General features: G+C 31.3%; 1 protein-coding gene across 1 annotated transcript; it reads right to left on the reverse strand.

Moving 5' to 3' along the window:
* Positions 1–1,605: 1,605 nt before the first annotated feature.
* EMC10 (ER membrane protein complex subunit 10) lies at positions 1,606–19,523 on the reverse strand. The gene is made up of 7 exons (XM_076513798.1): positions 19,361–19,523; positions 17,025–17,079; positions 13,065–13,180; positions 10,882–10,968; positions 6,844–7,025; positions 3,785–3,881; positions 1,606–2,416 (listed from the first exon to the last, which is right to left on the reverse strand). Exons 1-7 carry the CDS (start codon positions 19,463–19,465, stop codon positions 2,348–2,350), a joined length of 711 nt encoding a protein of 236 aa, XP_076369913.1. The 5' UTR covers positions 19,466–19,523; the 3' UTR covers positions 1,606–2,347.
* Positions 19,524–20,099: the final 576 nt, after the last annotated feature.

Consider the following 20,099-nt stretch of genomic DNA (forward strand, 5'->3'; position numbering starts at 1 on the left):
GATTATAAAATTGCTAAATCAAAATTCGTCACTCAATAATACATTGTTGCATGCTAACATAAAGCCTGAGTTTTTGGGGTTTTTTTTTGTTAGAGAAATGAAAGTTCTATTAACGTACTTTTTCATCTGTAGTCCCTCGTAATAGTTGCGATAACAATTCTTACAGCCTCCACATCACGTTAGGTTTCAACCGGTTAAATTCAAATGAAGATATTTAGGTTTAACGAGTATACAGAAAGGTTGATACCATGCGAGTTTTTACATCAGGGACAAGCAAGTATAAGAGACGTATGTGAGTTTTACTAGTTAATTTATATACCTTAAAGTGGGTCATTTTAAATTTGACGACAAATACACATCTCGAATTGCACGATATTAACAGTTTCCATATAGGTTTAAAAATCTTTTTTCCAAATGACTTATAAATGCCGAGATGTAACACCAAGTAACTGGGTACTGAGAATTATCAAAAAATTATAATTATCACCTGTCTTACAAAGTTATCATAAGCCTTTTAATCTACATTTAAAAGATGGATAATTTTATTAAACTCGTATTTTTTATATTTACACAATCGCCATCTTGAATTTGTTCTTAAAAATCGTTTGGCCCATACAACGATTAAGCCAACTTCTCCTTCTTTCTAAAGTACTTACTGATTCATTTTTTTAAATATTGGAATATGACAAATAAAATACATCCATACGAATGATTCTGGATATACTTGCTTAAAACCAATCAATATTATGTCTTCAATAGTTTAACATCTTACTCTCAATAAATACGAAAATGCCAATTTACGCACATCCTGCCATCTGACGACGAGAAACGTAACTTGAAAATAAATTTGAAATGTGACGATACTATTTGAATGAAGTTGGAACACACCTGATCGTCCCAGATCTTTATTAAGATCTAAAAACTGACAAAGAAATATGTCTAACTATCTGGAATACGTATTACTTGGAAACGTTTTCTTCCAAACATTGATACATAATTAAATATAAAAGTGGGTTTTCTCGACATGTAAAAGTATTTTAAAACTATCAGTAATATATATGTAAAAACGGCTCGTTTGGGTTGACGATGACAGAAGGAATTCGAAACGTTGTTCGCTCCTCTACGTAAAAAATTTTCTCAACCCAAACGAGTCGTTTTTATACATGTATTTCTCTACAAATGGGTTTTCTCGACATCACTGATTAAAACTATCAGTGTTTAAAAGTTAAGTACTTTGATGAAAACGGTAGCACAAGTGAACATGTGTAGTTTAGTGTGTTAGCAATGCAAGTTGTATTTCTATCTATATTCAACCACAAATTAATTGAGTATTTCTATCAACTAATCTCAACGTCCAACAAAACACGAAAGTTCAACTCAAGAGAAAAAAAATGTAATTTGCACAATTTAAATAAAAAAAATATTTTTGTACTTGTGAGACATATTTACACTTCGTTTTGTCAGAGTAATGCTTTTACTTCCATGTATTATTGCCTGCAGTAAATTCGTAGAAAACTTACTCTATACCAGTTAGCAATTTAATTTTTATTTTGTTGTTATTGATTATAACGTTGCACATTAGGGCAACAGTGATGTGCCTACTACAGGGATAAAACTCCGAATTTTATTACAAGCCTTAAGTTTACCAAAAAAAAATCATTATATAACTTCTTACTAAGATCCTTAAATGTAAAAATGCTTATAAGCATCGATATGCCTACCTAAATACCTGTTAACCAATCATAAACTATAAGAAACTATTACTCATTCACTGCTTTTCTTAATTGTGTGTATACATATATTTAGATGTCGTGTATATATATATATACACACATATATCATGAATATTGTTTATATTCAAGCAAATATTACATATTTTACACAATTACTACAAATTTCTTTTTTTTTTACCAGAACATTTCTTAGTCAGTATCCGTACTGCTATAGTTGCCAAATAAATGTTAAATATATAAGCTGGTACTTAAAAGTCACAAATTCAGAGCTCAATCAAGTGGTCTAATGCTAAATGTTAGTGCTCTTCTTCTCTCTGTTTTTTTAAGTTTTATGCTGAAAGTCTGTAAGCAAAAAGGACATTGATAAAACATAAAAATTCTTACACTCTCCTAAAAAAATTATTATTTTTTTCTACTCCAATTATTACAATTGTACATCCTGTTGATTCACATGAACTAATATCTGCAGAACACTGGTTATTTATTGACTTTCGTATGAACAGAATTATGTAAAAAGGGAAATCACATTCGCTGAATGTATCTGGAAACCTGCATCTATTTTAAATAAACAATAAATACATTTCTGGAATCAGTGTTATAGGTATATCTCTGCTTTATCGTCCACCTTGTTCAGATGATCCAGAAAGGAGCACAAATATCAATAAAGGTACGATGTACATCCACTAAAAATAAAGAAAAAATATTAATAAATTAAATGTGTTTTCTTTATATGAAAAAGCCACGAGGTGCTGCTATTCCTAATTTTGAGCAACTGCCCAGATAGAAGGCAGCACTCTGTCACTCATGTTAAGGGATTAGCTGTCCCTCTTCTAATGCACCCATAGCTTAACACAGAAAATACTTTACAGTACTGTACAAGTTTGAATCTGGTACACCAGTTCTGAAATCCACAATTCTACCAAAGTTAGCTAAATTATAAAGTTACAATAACAATGCAATCATGAATATTGAACAATAACAGTAAATTGATGTAGATATTTTAATTGTTGTTTTAATTACCAAATATATGATCAATTTTATACAGGCAATTTAATTTTGGAATATCATCCCAGATACAGTAACTAAACAAGCATTCTCTAAAGAAAAAAAAAAAGAGAGAGAGAGAGAGAAAGAGCATATTTTGAATAACTGTAATTTATCTGTTCATCACTGTAAATATCACATCTTGATTTTTTTACAAAACAATCCAAAAACAATTTGCATAATAACAATAAAAATAAAGAAGCTAATATTTTCACGTTGAATGCATTGTTTCAAAAGACAAACATTTTTTCATCATGAACTGACTTCTGAAAACTGACAAGACTAAATCAAAATTGAAAAAGCACAAGTGCTTTAGTTAAAACTGAATTCTGTTTTGAATTCTTTAGTTCAGAAATAAGCCTAAGGAATGTGTTAAAATGAAGTTTAACAGTGCAACTTTTTTAACATATTCTTTTTAATAAATACATTAGAGATTTCATATCAAAAGTCCATATTACTATTTTTGGCCCATGTGTATCTTTTGTCTCCCATAAGAACAACACAGGAGAGCTTCTTAGCAACCAAAAGTCTCGATGAAGTACTATCTATATGCAGTAAAATAAACCAAATCTTAAAAGTTCTGTGTAGTTCTTATGGAAGACAAAAAATATATTGCTTATTAGCAACCAAAAGTCATGATGAAGTACTATCTATATGCAGTAAAATAAACCAAATCGCAAAGCATCTCAAATAAATAGTTTCCCTGATACAAATGAAACACAAGTTTCAAGTTCTAGTACATAATAAAAAAATTTGGAATGTGTTTGAATGTAAGGAAAAGTTAGATCTCAGTTCTATTTTTAAGCACAACTGGTTTGAAATTTCTAATCCACTGTAATAAATTACCAAAAGGTATGATAATACAAATATCTATAGTCTAAAACTATTTAAATAACTTGTTACTAAAAAGGTCCCTTGCTTCACCAGCTGATCTATATTTTCTGAATTACAAATAAAAGTTTTAGTTACAACAACTGTAATAACAATTTTAATATTAAGAAACTTACATATTTTGCGAGGAAAGACCTGTTATCTTGATTTTCTCCCCGAGCCTTCTCTGCTTTTTCTTTCTCTAATCGTTGAATGTAAGTTGCCGTGTCTGGACTATAAATATCCACTCATTAGTAAAGTAAGAACACTGGAGGAAAGGTATAGGTAGATGTTGTACAACTAAATCACTATAATGGAAAAACATTACCAACAAGTAACATCACATGTTGTTCTAATACCACAACCAAAAGGATATAAGATATTGAAAACGGACATTATACGGAGCTCTACATCCATTACTTTACATAGCTGTAATACAGCAGTTTTGAGAAAGCAAAAATGGAAAGCAGTACTTATCTATATTTCAATTTTATTTGTTTTTATAAATATCTCAACTGTTAATAAAAATTCAAAATATTTTCTTTCATTCAAGTTATTCAATGATTCTAAACTGTGAAAACAAACATGGAAAACTATCTTGAAGGACAGATATCTGAAATTAAAAACTAAAATATGGTATTACTGTTACTTGTATCACACCCCAAAGTTTCTTCTCAGGACACATAATTTTGTCTTTTTTTTACACCTGAATAGAAAAAAAAATTCTTTTAGCTAGTACTACTTATTAGATCTTATAATAAAAAAAGGAAAGAAAAAAATTGGGTTGCATATACTTTCATTAACCCACTGGCTTCTGATTCACGATGTAGGGTATGGATCCACCTCTGACTGCTGAGCATGCCATATACAATGAACAGCTTGCAAAAATTCCTCACACTTTTAAAGTAGACACAGCAAATGGGTAAAATTTAGTTTAATTTCTAAAGTTTTTCTCATTATCATATTACCCCCCCCCTTACCCAGCATCTTGATGTTTCAAGTGCTTAATTTAACAAAGGTACCCACTACCCAGCATCTTGATGTTTCAAGTGCTTAATTTAACAAAGGCACCCCCCTACCTAGCATCTTGACAAGGGCCAAAGGCACCCCTCTTGCATCTTGATGTTTCAAGTGCATAATTTAACAAAGGCACCCCCTACCCAGCATCTTGATGTTTCAAGTGCTTAATTTAACAAAAGCACCCCCTACCCAGCTACCTAGCATCTTGATGTTTCAAGTGCTTAATTTAACAAAGGCACCCCCCTACCTAGCATCTTGATGTTTCAAGTGCTTAATTTAACTACAAGTGCAAAAAAAATCATCACAGAGCTATTGATAAACGTTTAAATTTCAATAAGTTCTAGCACAAGAAGACAGATGTTGAAGTTGAATGTAGGAGCTATGGGTAAAAACAGAAGTTTATATTTAAATAAGTTCTAGCACAAGTAGACATGTTGAAGTTGAATGTAGGAGCTGTGGGTAAAAACAGAAGTTTATATTTAAATAAGTTCTAGCACAAGTAGACATGTTGAAGATGAATGTAGGAGCTGTGGGTAAAAACAGAAGTTTGTATTTAAATAAGTTCTAGCACAAGTAGACATGTTGAAGTTGAATGTAGGAGCTGTGGGTAAAAACAGAAGTTTATATTTAAATAAGTTCTAGCACAAGTAGACATGTTGAAGTTGAATGTAGGAGCTGTGGGTAAAAACAGAAGTTTATATTTAAATAAGTTCTAGCACAAGTAGACATGTTGAAGATGAATGTAGGAGCTGTGGGTAAAAACAGTAGTTTATATTTAAATAAGTTCTAAGTAGACATGTTGAAGTTGAATGTAGGAGCTGTGGGTAAAAACAGAAGTTTATATTTAAATAAGTTCTAGCACAAGTAGACATGTTGAAGATGAATGTAGGAGCTGTGGGTAAAAACAGAAGTTTGTATTTAAATAAGTTCTAGCACAAGTAGACATGTTGAAGATGAATGTAGGAGCTGTGGGTAAAAACAGAAGTTTGTATTTAAATAAGTTCTAGCACAAGTAGACATGTTGAAGATGAATGTAGGAGCTGTGGGTAAAAACAGAAGTTTAAATTTAGACAGTTTTACAGCAAAAGGACACAGATGTAACAGTTCAGTCTTTGTAACCTGAGAATTTATCATCAGTTTAAAAAGCAAATGAAAACTTGAAATAACGTTTTTTTGCAATTTTGTGTGTGTGAGTATTTAAGCTCACATCAGGATTATCAATTAGATAACAGTAAAACGTAATATGGCTCATTTGATGTCATCCACCAATCAGTAAAGGATTAACTCCATTACCAAAGATACGGCTAAATATGGCTATCTAAAGATTCCATCAACTTAAGAATTATCACTCAAAATCAATGTTTAATATGTTGTATTTATTTTATTTAGTTAGGATTAACTCACAACCAAGACATCATGGAAAACAAACTGTTTGTAAAAGTTTCAGTTATTCACAGATAACTTTCACTGACCAATGAAGCAGCATTAACACAGAAAGAAAACTGGGAATAATGACTAAACCTCATTCTATTTATTTGGTTCCTGATCTGTCAACTCAGATTACTTCAAATTTTCAGTTTCTGCAGTATTATGTTCATATTTAAGCCATTTGAAAAAACTTAAATGGTTCAGAATCTAGACGACGGTATCCCAAACAAACCCTCAATATGTTTTATCTACAGTTCCAAGAACTAAACTTCTGAATCCTTAAATGTGTAACTTATTCTATATTCTTCTTCCACTAGGCTGATGAAGAATCTTCCAGAACATTTTCTAACATGATGCAATGCATTGAGCCAGAAAATAACAAAACTTAAAGTGATAATTAAGCTTATGCTAGGTTATTAGATCCCTTTACATTTAATGGCATGATTTAACATTAATTACATAGACATTGAAGAGGTTTCAGCATTGTTAAAAAGTATATGGTACTTAATGGGACTGAAAGGATCTAATTTGTATGTGTTTATTTGGCAAGTCATAAATACAAGGTCTTGTTGTTGTTTATTCTACCCAATTTCAATGAATGTAAAACTATTACTTGTGAAGAATTGCATTTTTTGTTGTTGTTGCACATGTACCGCAAAAGTCAGTTATGATATTATGTCACTCTTTTAGGAGAAATCCATATAGTTCAGTTCACCACAACTATACTATGGCTACTGAGTAATCCTACCTGGGTCCAGTGTATGTAGATACAACATAAACTGTGCTATTGAAAGCAGCAAGTCTGCTGTCTGGAGTTACAGATCCTTGACAAATAGAAGGAACAGTTGTTGCTGAAACACCTAACAACGCTCCACCTTGGTCAAATGTTATGGTGATAATGTCTGACAATGCAGATTCATACAAGGAACACTAAAAAAAAATATAGGAGGAGGCAAAAAAATTATATGTATGTACAAGTTTGCATGTAATATAATGATGTATAACAAACTTAAGTTTTAGATACAGTGTCTTTTCTCAAGATTGGATAAAAGACCAAAAGTAATGTTATTCAACACACTTCGAGTACTATTACTTTTGGTAAATTTAAAACAATGACTAAAAGAAAACTTCAAACAAGATTTTTATCAAACCAATGTATTGCATGGCTTGTTTTGGATATTCAAACAAAACTGTACTTGTGCTGTTAACAACCCAAATAATGAACTGATAGAATAAAGAAGGTAGATAACAAACAGCACCCACTACCAACTCTTGGACTACTCTAATAAAATGATTTAACTTGACTATCAAAGTTTTATAATGCAATAACAACTTCAAAATGCTTTTTTTTTTATAACAAACATTAAATCCTCTGATCCATAACCCAATATGCTAACCACTGAGACATGCCCAGCCCTCACTTGATTATGAGTAAAAAAAATGAACATACAAAATCTCAAACACTCTACAAGTTAAACAAAGAAGGTCAAAAGATTTATAAAGCAAGATTTTCTCTTAGTGAATCAATGTTAACTATCCAGTAAAATTTTAAACTTTGTTAAATAGCTTTGCAAAGCACCTTTTAAAACATTCCAAATATTTTCCCACAACCAACATACTACTAATGGGTCTATAATTACTGAGTCAATTTTTATCACCTCCCTTGAAAAGGGGAGTTACATTAACTAACATCCAATCCTCTGGTACCTGACCACTATTCAAGGACTTACAACAAAAAATAAAAAAGTTGCAAGTGGCTCACATATCCAATCTTTAACTTCCTTCAAAACTCATGAGATAATATTATCTGGTCCAGGAGCCTTATTGTTCTTTAACTTTCCCAATTTTTTCTTAACCAGCTCAGAATTAATGCAGTCATCTTGTTTGATCTTGTTTCCATTCACCAACTGTTCAAGATGTGAAATACTGCTTACATTGTCATCAGTTAAAACCCAAGAAAAAGTAAAATTAATAACCTAGCCATATCAACCATCAGATACTAGCTTTTCTTTATCATCACTCAAGGGTCTTACTCCATTTTGACATTTTATTTGCCCATAGCATAATTAAATAAATCCTCACTGTTAATTTTTACATTTCAGCCAACCTTTTCCCACACAACTTTTCTGGTGTCCTACTTACCTGTTTCACCAACTTTCTTGATTGTCTGTTGTCTTCTAAATCTCCTTTAGTACCTGCCAATTTAAATTTCTTAACTTTATGATAATTCTTTTTATCTCTTGTAATCTTTGGGAAACAACCTGTTTTTTGGCAGTTTTTATTAACTTGTAGTTACCCTTTTCTTTCTATTCAGAACATATTTGCCTTGAATAGTTAAAAAATTTCCAGACTCTGTCAATGTCTCTAAGTAACTCAACTGCACAATTCACAACAGGTAATTCTTGTTGTATTCCTTCAAGATTTGCTTCTTTGAAATTTGTAACCAAAATATAATTATTCCTTATTTCCATATGTAACAAAACAATGAACCTAATGGTGTGATGATTACCTGGACCCAGATGTTCTCCAGTTTCTACCCTCTGGATCATTTCTGTATTAGACCTTAAATATAAATCTAAAATAGAATTGTTCCTAGCAGGTTCCTTAACTAATTGGTGAAGAGAACCACCCTGAATAGTTTCCAAAAACCTGTTTCCCTCGTGGTCTGACTCTATTCTTCATTCTATATGCCTGAAATTAAAATCACCTATAATTATGACTTCTCTAACAGCTGACAACTTAATCTCATTGTAACGTTTTTCACTAATTTCTTCAGTATCATTTGGTGGTCTGTAACGAATTCTCACTTAAAGATTTTGCCCTTTATATCCACTAACAGAAACTCAAATGGATTCAAAACCCCCTTGCTGTTATCTCCAACAGGATGTAACTCACATTTTACATTAACACACACTCCTGCCCCTCTGTTAAATAGCTTGTCATCCTGTTTTTCAAAGAAATTTCTGTCATCAAAATCATCTACATTTAACCATGTTACAGTTATTCCTATTGTATCCTCCATTTCTACCAGTGCTATGAAGTCATATATTTTCTTATACTTCTAGAATTACAATAGTAACAACTAAGCCTATCCTTATAACTACTTCTATACTCATTTCCTATGTTATTCTTGTCCTAGTTTAAAATATCTCTTACAGCTGAGTTAATAGCCTTAACAAACAAGCCAGCTCCAACCATATTTAAATGTAAACCATCTATTCAAAAAAACTCTGTTCTTCAACTGAACTGAACCCACAAGTTCAACCAGTTATTATGCTAATACTTACATACTAACCCAGGCCTAGCATTTAGTCCTAGTGGCTTATTCATAACTTCATCCCCCATAGTTATCTCTGAGTAGTATCCCTGAAAAATATTAAGTTATGGTCTTTAATTTTAAATGCCTTTATCAACCCATTGTACTTATTAATTAGCTTGTCTGACCTACCTTTCCCAATATCATGAGTCCCCATATATACCACCAAAAATGCATCTCTGTTCACTCCTTTTATTACACCTCCTACTCTGTCAGTTCTAACCTCCACCTGTGCCCCTGGGTATTATACTCTGATTCTTTTCTCCCTATTTACCCCAGACTATTCTATCCACATGTCTACAACCACCTTATCATTCATATCTCTGACCCTTTTGTTTTCCTTCCCTCCAATAATTCCTCACCTACAGAAGCCAAGGGCTCAAATTTGTTACTCAACAGAATAGGGTCATTACAATTAAATCACTACCTTTTACTTTAATAGAATGCTAATTTCTTGAAAGTCACTGTTAGCTGACAAATCCCTTGCATGTAGATGTTCAAGCTACATTTCTCTTTACCTAGTTCCTCTACCTTAATTAGGATAGCCTCCAACCTACAAACTGTAAATAAAAATTGCACACCTTCATTAACAGTTTCCTTCTAAACATATGCAATTCCCTAGTTCCCAAATAAAAACCCACTCACTGCACCCACTACACCTAACAAACTGTGAACACTTAACTCCGACACCAGTCTTAAGCCTTGTATTTATACTGATAGCATGAAAATAAATACTCTATTCCAAATGCCAAAACGCTATTTAACACTGTTACCATTAAGCCTAACTCTTAAGAACCAATTACATTAATTTTTATCACTACTTTTTTGCACTACAATAACAAAGTTTATATTTATACACAACTAAGAACAATAACAATAATACTACAGTGTATTTAGACTGATTTATATTAAAACCTACATATAACTAAGAACTAATGGATCTAAGTTCAAGTAAATAAGTTAATTTTTAAAACACCAAGAGACAATAAAGTAGTTCTTAGATTGTGTATATCTGCAAGTTAAAATGTACCTAAGTCCTAAGCCTACAATTTTGTTACATGTACTTAAGCCTATTTTAACATTGTAGTAAAATTTACACCAGTAAACTCTGTGTTAATATTTTGGCCATATTATTTGTTATTTTCCAAAATTACTATATCTAGTTATGATTGTGTTATTTAACCCAACTTACTACAAATTATAAAATTAATATTAAATAACTCTCAGGAATCTTTAAGAGCTTAACTTTTTAATGTCCTCCCTCTTCAGTTGCACCCTCTAGCGTTAATTAATATTACTTGTTATTCAACTGTGCTAAATATACATTTTATTACTGGTTGATATATAGATTAACAGCCATTATCTATATCAAACTTACATTTCATCTTTCACAAAATATGAAATTATTCTTTTAATCTAAAAACTTTTAATTGTAAACAATTTAAGTATTTTATATCAAAATGTACTTACAGCATTCATAAACGTCATTACAAAATTATCATAATTTTGTTTTGTTGAAAGCTTCAAGCGATAATAACCTCCTGATCTTGATACTTGCTATAAAAAAAACATATATATATACAAACATATATAAATTTATTTTCTCCCACATACTTATACTGAGAAGATATCTTTGCTATTTCAAAAAAATAGAAGTTTCATTGGAGTTGTTTTTTTTTGCCATCTGTCTAGAAGTTGTACTGTTATGATGCAAAACGAAATGGAAAAGTTAAAAAGAATTACAACAATTTACAGAGATGATGAGCTATTTCAATTTCACTTTTTTATTTTACCTCTACACAACGTTCTGAAACTGTAAGAAAGTTGGGAAATTTAAAAATATATAAATCTCCTGAACCAGACAACTTTTATCTTAGAGTTTTAGAGGATTTACTTTGTGAATCTCTAGCTAAACTGTTTTATAAGTGATTGCATAATGGAAGAGTATTAGAAGATTGGAAGTTGGCTAATGTTAGTTCAGTGTTTAAAGGAGGCGATAAACATCGTCCAAGCAATTATAGGCCAGTTAGGCTCACAATAGTAAGAAAAGTGTCATCAAAGATGCATTACAGTTACTTACAACAGTTTCATATAGTGTTAAAGAACCAGCATGGTTTTACTAAGGAAAAGTCTTGTTCAACAAATCTGACATTCTTTGATGATATTACTGTGGATTTGGTTCACCTTGATTTTCAGAAATCATATAATTAAGTACATTGCAAAAGACTTGTTTCAGACATTTAATTTATGGGTATCAGCAAAATGTTATAAAATTGGATAGAAAACTGACAAGAGCATAGAAAGTGGAGAGTAGTAATAAACAGAGTTAGATCTGACTGAATCACAGTTACAAGCAATGTGTGCCTCAGAGCTCTGTGCTGGGTCGTCAGCTGCTTATGATTTATAACAATGATTTTGACTCTGTTATAACTAACAAAATATTGAAGTTTGCTGATGACAAGAATAATTTTGGGGTGGCTAAATGTATCAAAGATTTTGCAGACTTACTGGGAGATTTATATCATTTAATGTATTTGGTCAGTCTGTGGCAGATGATGTTTAACTATACAAAATATAAGGTGATGCATGTGGGTTTTCACAGTTTAAATTATTGTTATAATTTAAACAGGAATACATTAAATACTGTGGTTGAATAAAAATATCTTGGTGTTGTGGCTAAAAAATCACTTAAGTCATCTAAACAGTGTATTGTAGCTAGCAATAGGGCTAATAGAATTCTGACTAGCATCTATAGAAATTTTGAATACAAGACAAGGAATATTATTGTTTCACTGTAAAGATTACTTGTAAGGTCTCATTTAGAGTAGTGTGCACAGTTTGGTGCTCGCATTCTCAAGAAGGACTTTGATTTATTGAAGAAGGTTCAGAGAAGAGTTATTAGGATGACACGTGGGATTATCCTATGAGGAGAGACTAAAATCTCTGAACTTGTTTTCTCTGGATAGAAGAAGGGTCAGAGGGGATTTGATTGAGGTGTTTAAGATTATTAAAAGCATTGATGAAATAGATTCATCAAATTTGTGCTAAGCAGTGAAAACAATAGAACAAAGGGTCATAAATTCAAATTTTAGCAACTCAGGAGTCATCTGCAATTGAGACAATGTCACTTTTTAAACACGATGGTTGGTTTTTGAAATGAGATGCCTTCAAGGGTGGTGAAGGCAGAAAATTTACTTGAGTTCATGAAAAGGTTGGATGAATACACAACTAGTAGGATGTGGTTATAGCTTGATGAGCTAATAACTCTGTCTGGATGCATGACAACTCAAAGAACTCAAAATTTGGTAGCCCTGGATCCCAGGTTAGGGGTTTTTACCCCCTTGACTTTGAGCTATAATTGCCAGAACATAAGTAGGTAGGGAGCAAATATGGCATGACTAGTACCTAAATACATAAGCATATTTTTATTAGCTCACTTCTAAAAAAATTCAAGCTAAGATCTTCTCTTTCTGGAGTAAGAAACAAACAATCGGTGTTGTGCTATTCAAAGTATTCTGTTTATAAACTATTATTTATATAAATTACAAAATGAATCACTTGTAAGTCCTAATGAAACATAACACATTCTAATGAAAAATATAAGGTATTATGGCAAATTCAATGAATTTTTATTGGTCATATAAATACATTACCTTTAACTGTTCAATGAACAAAGAATTGACTGTATTTTCTTGGTTCCATGAAACATCTCCACTTCTCAAGGAATGAACTGTAATAACACCTCTAGGAGTAAATTCTGCAGTAGCCCCTAAAAATGTATTTATAAACATGTTATCAATAACATCACCAACATTTTGCACATACACACATACATCGAAATTACTCATTCTATATTTAAATATGAAGTGTTAACATGTTATCAATGCTGAGAGTCAATATATTAAACATTAGCTCATTAAGCCTTTGGAAACATAACTTGTAAAAAAAATGCATGACAAAATGTTTCACACATTTAAATAGGTAAAGCATATATGATCTTTTACCTACTGAAATCATTGTAAAACACCTAGAGATAAAAAAAATTAAATCAAGCACTGGTTTTTTTGAAATGGAAAACATTACATTTTATAAATAATATTCAGTTTACATAAAATAATTCTATTATATCTGAAAGACTACTCAGACTGTACTTCCATTCATGAATCACCAAACTGCTAGGTAAAAAAAAATGCAGTAACTTTATAACTCTTTAGTGAGACATTTTCTCAAAATCACACACTAAACATTTAATGTGCATTTCTTAAAGGAGACTGGTATTCAGGTTTGATGATGATGTTTTTAGGTTAAAAAAGGAAGCTGCAACGTGGTAAAACTTCTCATTATTATAAACACAAGCCTAAATACTGTAAACATGTGAAAGAACTGACTATATTCTACTTACTTGTGTCTAATTATAAAGGATTTGTTTTGGAGACAAACCATGAAAAAGATCAAATAACAAAATAAGACTAAATATTGAAAAGCATACAACTCAATTAACTTAAAGATGGATTTCTACTAAAAACATATACATGTAGGCTGCAGGAAATATGAATATTAAATTCTAACACTAATCAGGATGGCTGCATTAACCTGTTGATTGTCAAGTATTTCAGCTGCTACGGCAATTCCGAACCAAGTTCAAAATTCAACTCCAATGCTTCTTCATTTTGTAACTTTTTTCATGATGCCATTTTGGATCGAAAGTGAAACAATTTCCAAGTACGTCAAATGCACGTCTTTAAAAACCCATCAGAAACACAGTATTGAGAACAAACTAACTCCTCCGTGGTACTGTGTTACCGATCGGCTTGAATGAGTTATCTCATCTATAGCACTGAACAGGTTAAACAGTGCCAAATTAAGATAACTAACAAACCCTAACATAACTCAAGAATTAAGAAAGAGGGGTAAAATCAACCTCAAAACACCAAAAGGGTCAAAGGTTATAGTTCCACAGAAATAACCTGAGTGAGAAACAAGAATTCCATTTAACCTGGAGAATAAAAACCAAAATAAATTTTTTATTCATACACTGCAATTAATAATATTTTCAGTTAAATTATATTTGTACCTTATATGATAATAACCTTACACTTTACATATTTAAAAACTATCTATCATGTATTTGTGCAACTAATCAACCAAAGATGTCAGTACCATCCTCATCATATCCAGCAAAACACAAGATACGTATACTAACAGCAAACTTAAACATTTTTTAAGCATGCTATCTCTATCAATGTCATTAATGTAACCAACGAATAGTAACAGTAAAACTAAACTACATTAATAACTGTTATTTCCTCCAACTCGGCCACATTTCAGTCCATTAAACTCGGTTGTCATCTACTTTTAACTGAGAAAATTTTTTCATAACTCTTTTAAGCAAGACCTTATCAAACATTTTTGAAAAACTCAAGTAAACCACCAAATTCACTCCTTTACCTTTATTCAGGAAAAAGTAACATCCTTAAGAACAGTTGACATGTTAGTTAAGCAGGCTCTTTCCTTCATTGGCTGGCTGATAAAATTTATTTATAATTAACCCTTTTGCAAGGGACTCAGTGTAATATACACAGGTTCATCTACATATTTGCATATGTTAAGTATTTGCAGTATAACTTTTGATACAACGTGTATATCTTCATAAACTTTGATAGACTTTTAGTAAAGATTACAAGTATTTTACATACAAAATAAGATTTTTTAATGAAGTATTCTTACTAAATATTTGGATGTGAAGATAGTCTGTTTAGTTACTAGTCTGAATGCAAAGAAATTTCATATTATGATAAAAACTACTTTTTGTACCAAAATTCACAAGTATTATTTTTGTAATCTCTAAAACCTCCTAAATACATTTCAAATGTTTGTTTTCAGAGAGGCTTTATATTTGATATTATCTTCTATACTCTTAACTGTCAGGTTTGTCACTTAACCAACCTTGCAAGCACCATAAAAAATTATGAAATAAATATCAATTATGCTTTTTTGTGTTGGAATGACTACGTATTATAATACAAATGTTTGGGCTAAGTAGTTTAAGTCTTCTAACACTATATATTTATTATTTTTTATCATACTGAACTTCCAGTTATGCCTAGCTAACATTACATAATTTGCATTGAAATGGTGCAAGTGCACCCACATTACATATCCAATAATATAAAACTGACCTTTAGTCTTCCCTGTCTTGGCTGTGTTTTAGTGGATTAGTGTTTGGTGATACAATCATATTTCAGTTATTATACATTGTATACATGTATATAGATTACTATTTAAAAAGAAATTATTAACCTTTTTTTTTAAATGTAGGACAGAAAATCAAGAAGTAAAGCAAACAATTATCACTTGTTGCTATGACCTTTGAACTTAGTTGTTACTGGACATAGGTCACTGAACCTTTTAAAATTTCACACAGGGAGGATATAAAAAAAAAGGTTTTTTTTAGGTTTTTTTATATATACAGTTGAATAACCAAAAAAAAATCATAAATAAATATACTAATACCATAGAATTCCACTATAATTCATTAAGCTTAGTAACGAGGATGTATTTAGATTTTAAAAAAATATGAAACTTTGAGTAGACTACAGGCAAAACCTACCTCCTTGAAAACTTGGAGAGAAAGAACATGGGGTCCGTTTTACAGACTAAAATGGCTGAGAAAACCACTCTGGGGACATTGTAAACTGTTGATTGGTTATTCTCATTATATACTATAGTAAGAATATACAAGGGACTGTTCCAAAAATAGAAAGAAGTGAACAGGGCCACTGTGTTTGATTCAGTAGCTAAGCTATATCTGAGCAAAATAAAAAGATACAAGGTTCTTATTTTATAATCTAGCTTGTTAATATTAGTAATTTCAGTTCCTAATTTAAATGAAACTATAGACTTAGTATTTTGACATCACAAACATCTAATTTTAAATAGTGCTGTATTTAACATACCACATAACTCACTAACACCTATATTTGAATGTGTTCTTTAAATATATACTTTTGTTTGAATTATAATCTACAATTTGATTCCAAACTTATTAACATAAATTCATAAAGTAGTAGTTCAACAAAATTTTGAATGCAGTCAACAAATGTGATGGTATGACCTTTGACCTGTGACCCATTGCTAAAGGATTAAATAATCCTGCAAAGCACTTTCCAAAGACTTCGTACTGAAGTATGACTAAACACCAGATGACCCTTATCTTCTCCCTAATTAATGTTAGTCTTCCTCCAACCTTGACCTGTCCTCTATCCAATAACCACCCCAAAAATGAAAACAAGCAGGTCATATATCTGGTCCTTAACCTCTTTTTAAGCTTTAGGGTAAATATTATTACTAACATGTACAACAACCTGATCTTTTTCTTCTAAATTCTAAACTCCTTTCTGTTTTCTAACAAATTCCAAATGAACATGTACATCAGAGAATAGCACTATATACAGTGGAGCATCACCAGGATATGCAACTTGCGTATTATAAAAACAAAACAAAAAAGGTAATATTTGGTCTAGTTGTTTGTCCATAAACAATGTGGTCTTGTGTGTGTGTGTGTGTATATATACACACTGCACAACATATTCAAGTTTATAAAATGATCCTACCTTGATCTAATGAGTGATCCATGTACAGCACAAGCTGACCATCTCCATCTTGCCCCTCAAAAAAAAAAAAGTTACTTTTTAGAGAAATAAAATTTTGTTTCACAATTGTTTTACCATTTAATTAATTTTATTACAAATAGTTATTTCAGTAACATTTAATCTTTCACATGAGTCCTAACTTAAGTAGAACACCCAACTCAGAACGTTATACATGCTTCAACCAATGATTAACAACCAGGCAAGATTTAACATTTTCATCAGTCATGCTAATACACAACTAAGATACACAGAGAGAAGATGATCCCAGTGTTACATTCTTGCATAAAAATCAAAGACTGTCTTGATAACTTATGGACAATATGGTATAATCTAATTCTTCAAGACTTCCTGAACACTCGCAATAAAAAAAAATGAATAAAAAATGTATACACACTTTACCTTTTAAGAAATCATTGGTTCCTCTTTGAAACTCTAGAGTATATTACTACAACTGATGGTATCTCAAACCCTTCTTTTCAAAAAGAAAATAAGTTAAACAATTGTAATCTATATCTTGATCTATACCTACAAAATAACACTTTTATCTCTATATTCATCCTGTTACTAATATTATCAGTAGTTGCCCTCCTCTGATAAATTAAAATATTTCCAAAGATAGGATCAAAACTGTACGTATGCCAAATAAAGCTGGATTAGTGATGGATAGAACTGCCTCTTCTTCACTTATAATTGACATACACACATGCAATGCTTTTCTATGGTAGGACATGTTGGAATGGTACCTTTTAATAACTGGATAACAAACATAAATAAGACATTTCACAAAAATTTCTTCTTCCAATAAGATCAAATGATTTATGTAATTTATTATACACACTCTGATAAAAAAAAAAAAAAAGACTCATGTCATTAAAATTCTTATCACCAATTACAGGTGAGAATGAGCATCCAAGTGTGATGACCACGAGGTGAGAAGTCGTAACAAGTGGAAAAAGTTATAGGAGAGTTTCAGATCATTCTTTTCCCAGAAAAAATGCTGTCTATAACTTAAGTGTATCCTAAATTCCTATTGGCTGAACTACTAGAAATGCAGTATTGCCTGTATAATAAATAGTCTTATCAGCTCCAGTATATCAAACTCTTTTCACTTTTCTCTCATCCGGTATAAATACAGTCGAACCTTGACATTAAGAGCACCATTCCAACTGCATCCAAATTCCCTTAATATAAAAATAAGCCATGCAAAGCTGGATTCCATACTGAATGAACCAATTTTCTGAATTTTTAAAATCCACCATTTTGTTTGATGTGTGTAGGACATGGGTGATGATGAATCACACATTGCCACGATATAATCATTGTCAACAGGACATCCTAGGGGGTCAGTTTGCTGTCTTTTTCCTTTATTATTGATCATTGAGTTTCAAAGTACTTTTTTTTCAGAGTTTAAACTGCTAAGCATTTCACATTTATTTTCTATATTTATTTTACTGACAATAATTACAGTAGAAATCCACAGAAAATTAAACAACAAATCATCACTTGTGCTTTAAATGTTCAAGTGACATTGTAACATGATACTCTTGAGAACAGCAAAGCACATGTACATAAATAAGCTGACTTAGCCCCTGATCTGAGAATACAACGTGAAATTTATCAAGCTTATGTATCCTAAAGTGTTCACGACAAGAATTCCCCAACAAATAAGATTGCACTTGAATCTGGGAAAAAGTTAAAGTATATGTTCAGAACCCATCCAATAAACGTCACAAGTCTTTAAACACTGGTAATCTTTCTGGGAAGTTTGGAATTTAATAGTATACTGTATAGACATACAAACATAACAGCCCACTTTATCAATTGCCCAGACAGAGAATGAAACTAAAGATATTACCTTAACCCACAATAGAAGTACCCATTATTGCAAGTTTTAGTTTGGTTACAAAGAGTAAAAGAAAAAAAAAAAAAAAAGAGAAACTAAGGTCAGTCCTTCATGTCAGTTCCCGTTATCTGAGGTTTCACTGTAACTTGTAACTATTATAAACATACAAAACTAATACACAGTCATTTTCATTGTGTAAAAAATTATTTGATATTTACGAAATGCCATTTAAAAGTGTAAATTGACGTAGTATAAGTTTAGCCTGCAGAGTCTTGTTATTATCCTTTTTAATCTGGTTTCATTACCGATTGTTATTGAATACTGACAGTGAAAGTTACACATTATTACCACCGTATAGGCACCACATATTCGAATAAGAAAATGAACATCATCAGTTAGACTAGATAATATTACACTTCAGTGTAAATTAACACATCGTAAAATTAAAACTCACCAATACAACAGAAACACTATTTAAAATGATTATCAAAACAATAACTCGTAACCAAATGCTAATACTATTCCCACAAGTTGCACACTGTACTAAGCATGCAGCCATGATGGATATATGCTGGCAGTAAATCTATATCCTGTGTAAAATATCTATTAAATATTTGTATTTAATTATCCAATCAACTTTTTATCATTTTATATCGATTATCGGCACTTCACGAAAAATACGCTTACAAAAACTCTTAACAACATTGTTGTTAATACTTGGAGTCCATGTTAAAATTGTGTGTGTGTGGCAAACGTTACAAAATCACCTACCACATGTGGAATTTTTATGTCGCCGAATTGTCAAAGATTATATGAATAGATTTTTCGCTTGAAATATATAGTAATATAAGTTTATGTTAGTAATGTTCTAAAAAGTGTTTTTACAACGGGTATGTATTATTATTTGAAGTTCGCGCAAAGTTACGCTGGGGTTATCTGCGCTAGCCGTCCCTAATTTAGCAGTGTAAGATAAAACTAAAGACAAGGCAATTAGTCGTCACCATCCACCGAAAACTCTTGGGCTACTTTTTTACCAACAAATAGCGAAATTTACAGTCACTTATAACACCACTACGGCTGAAAGGCTAGCATAGCTGGTATGAAGGGGATTTAAACCCTCGATTCTCAGATTACGAGTACAGCTCCCTAACCATCTGGCCATGCCGATCCACACCAGGTATGATGGTGTGTGA

Source organism: Tachypleus tridentatus, chromosome 7, assembly GCF_004210375.1.
Source record: "Tachypleus tridentatus isolate NWPU-2018 chromosome 7, ASM421037v1, whole genome shotgun sequence".
Lineage (NCBI taxonomy): Eukaryota > Metazoa > Arthropoda > Merostomata > Xiphosura > Limulidae > Tachypleus > Tachypleus tridentatus.

Bases quoted from the DNA above. Each gene is read 5' to 3' on its own strand.
- EMC10 (XM_076513798.1), bottom strand. From the start codon at position 19,465: ATGGCTGCATGCTTAGTACAGTGTGCAACTTGTGGGAATAGTATTAGC. The intron at 3,882-6,843 runs GTAGGATTACTC...GGATATTTATAG, and splicing joins TCTACATACACTGGACCCAG to TCCAGACACGGCAACTTACA. The intron at 2,417-3,784 runs GTAAGTTTCTTA...CTTTATTTTTAG, and splicing joins GGTCTTTCCTCGCAAAATAT to TGGATGTACATCGTACCTTT.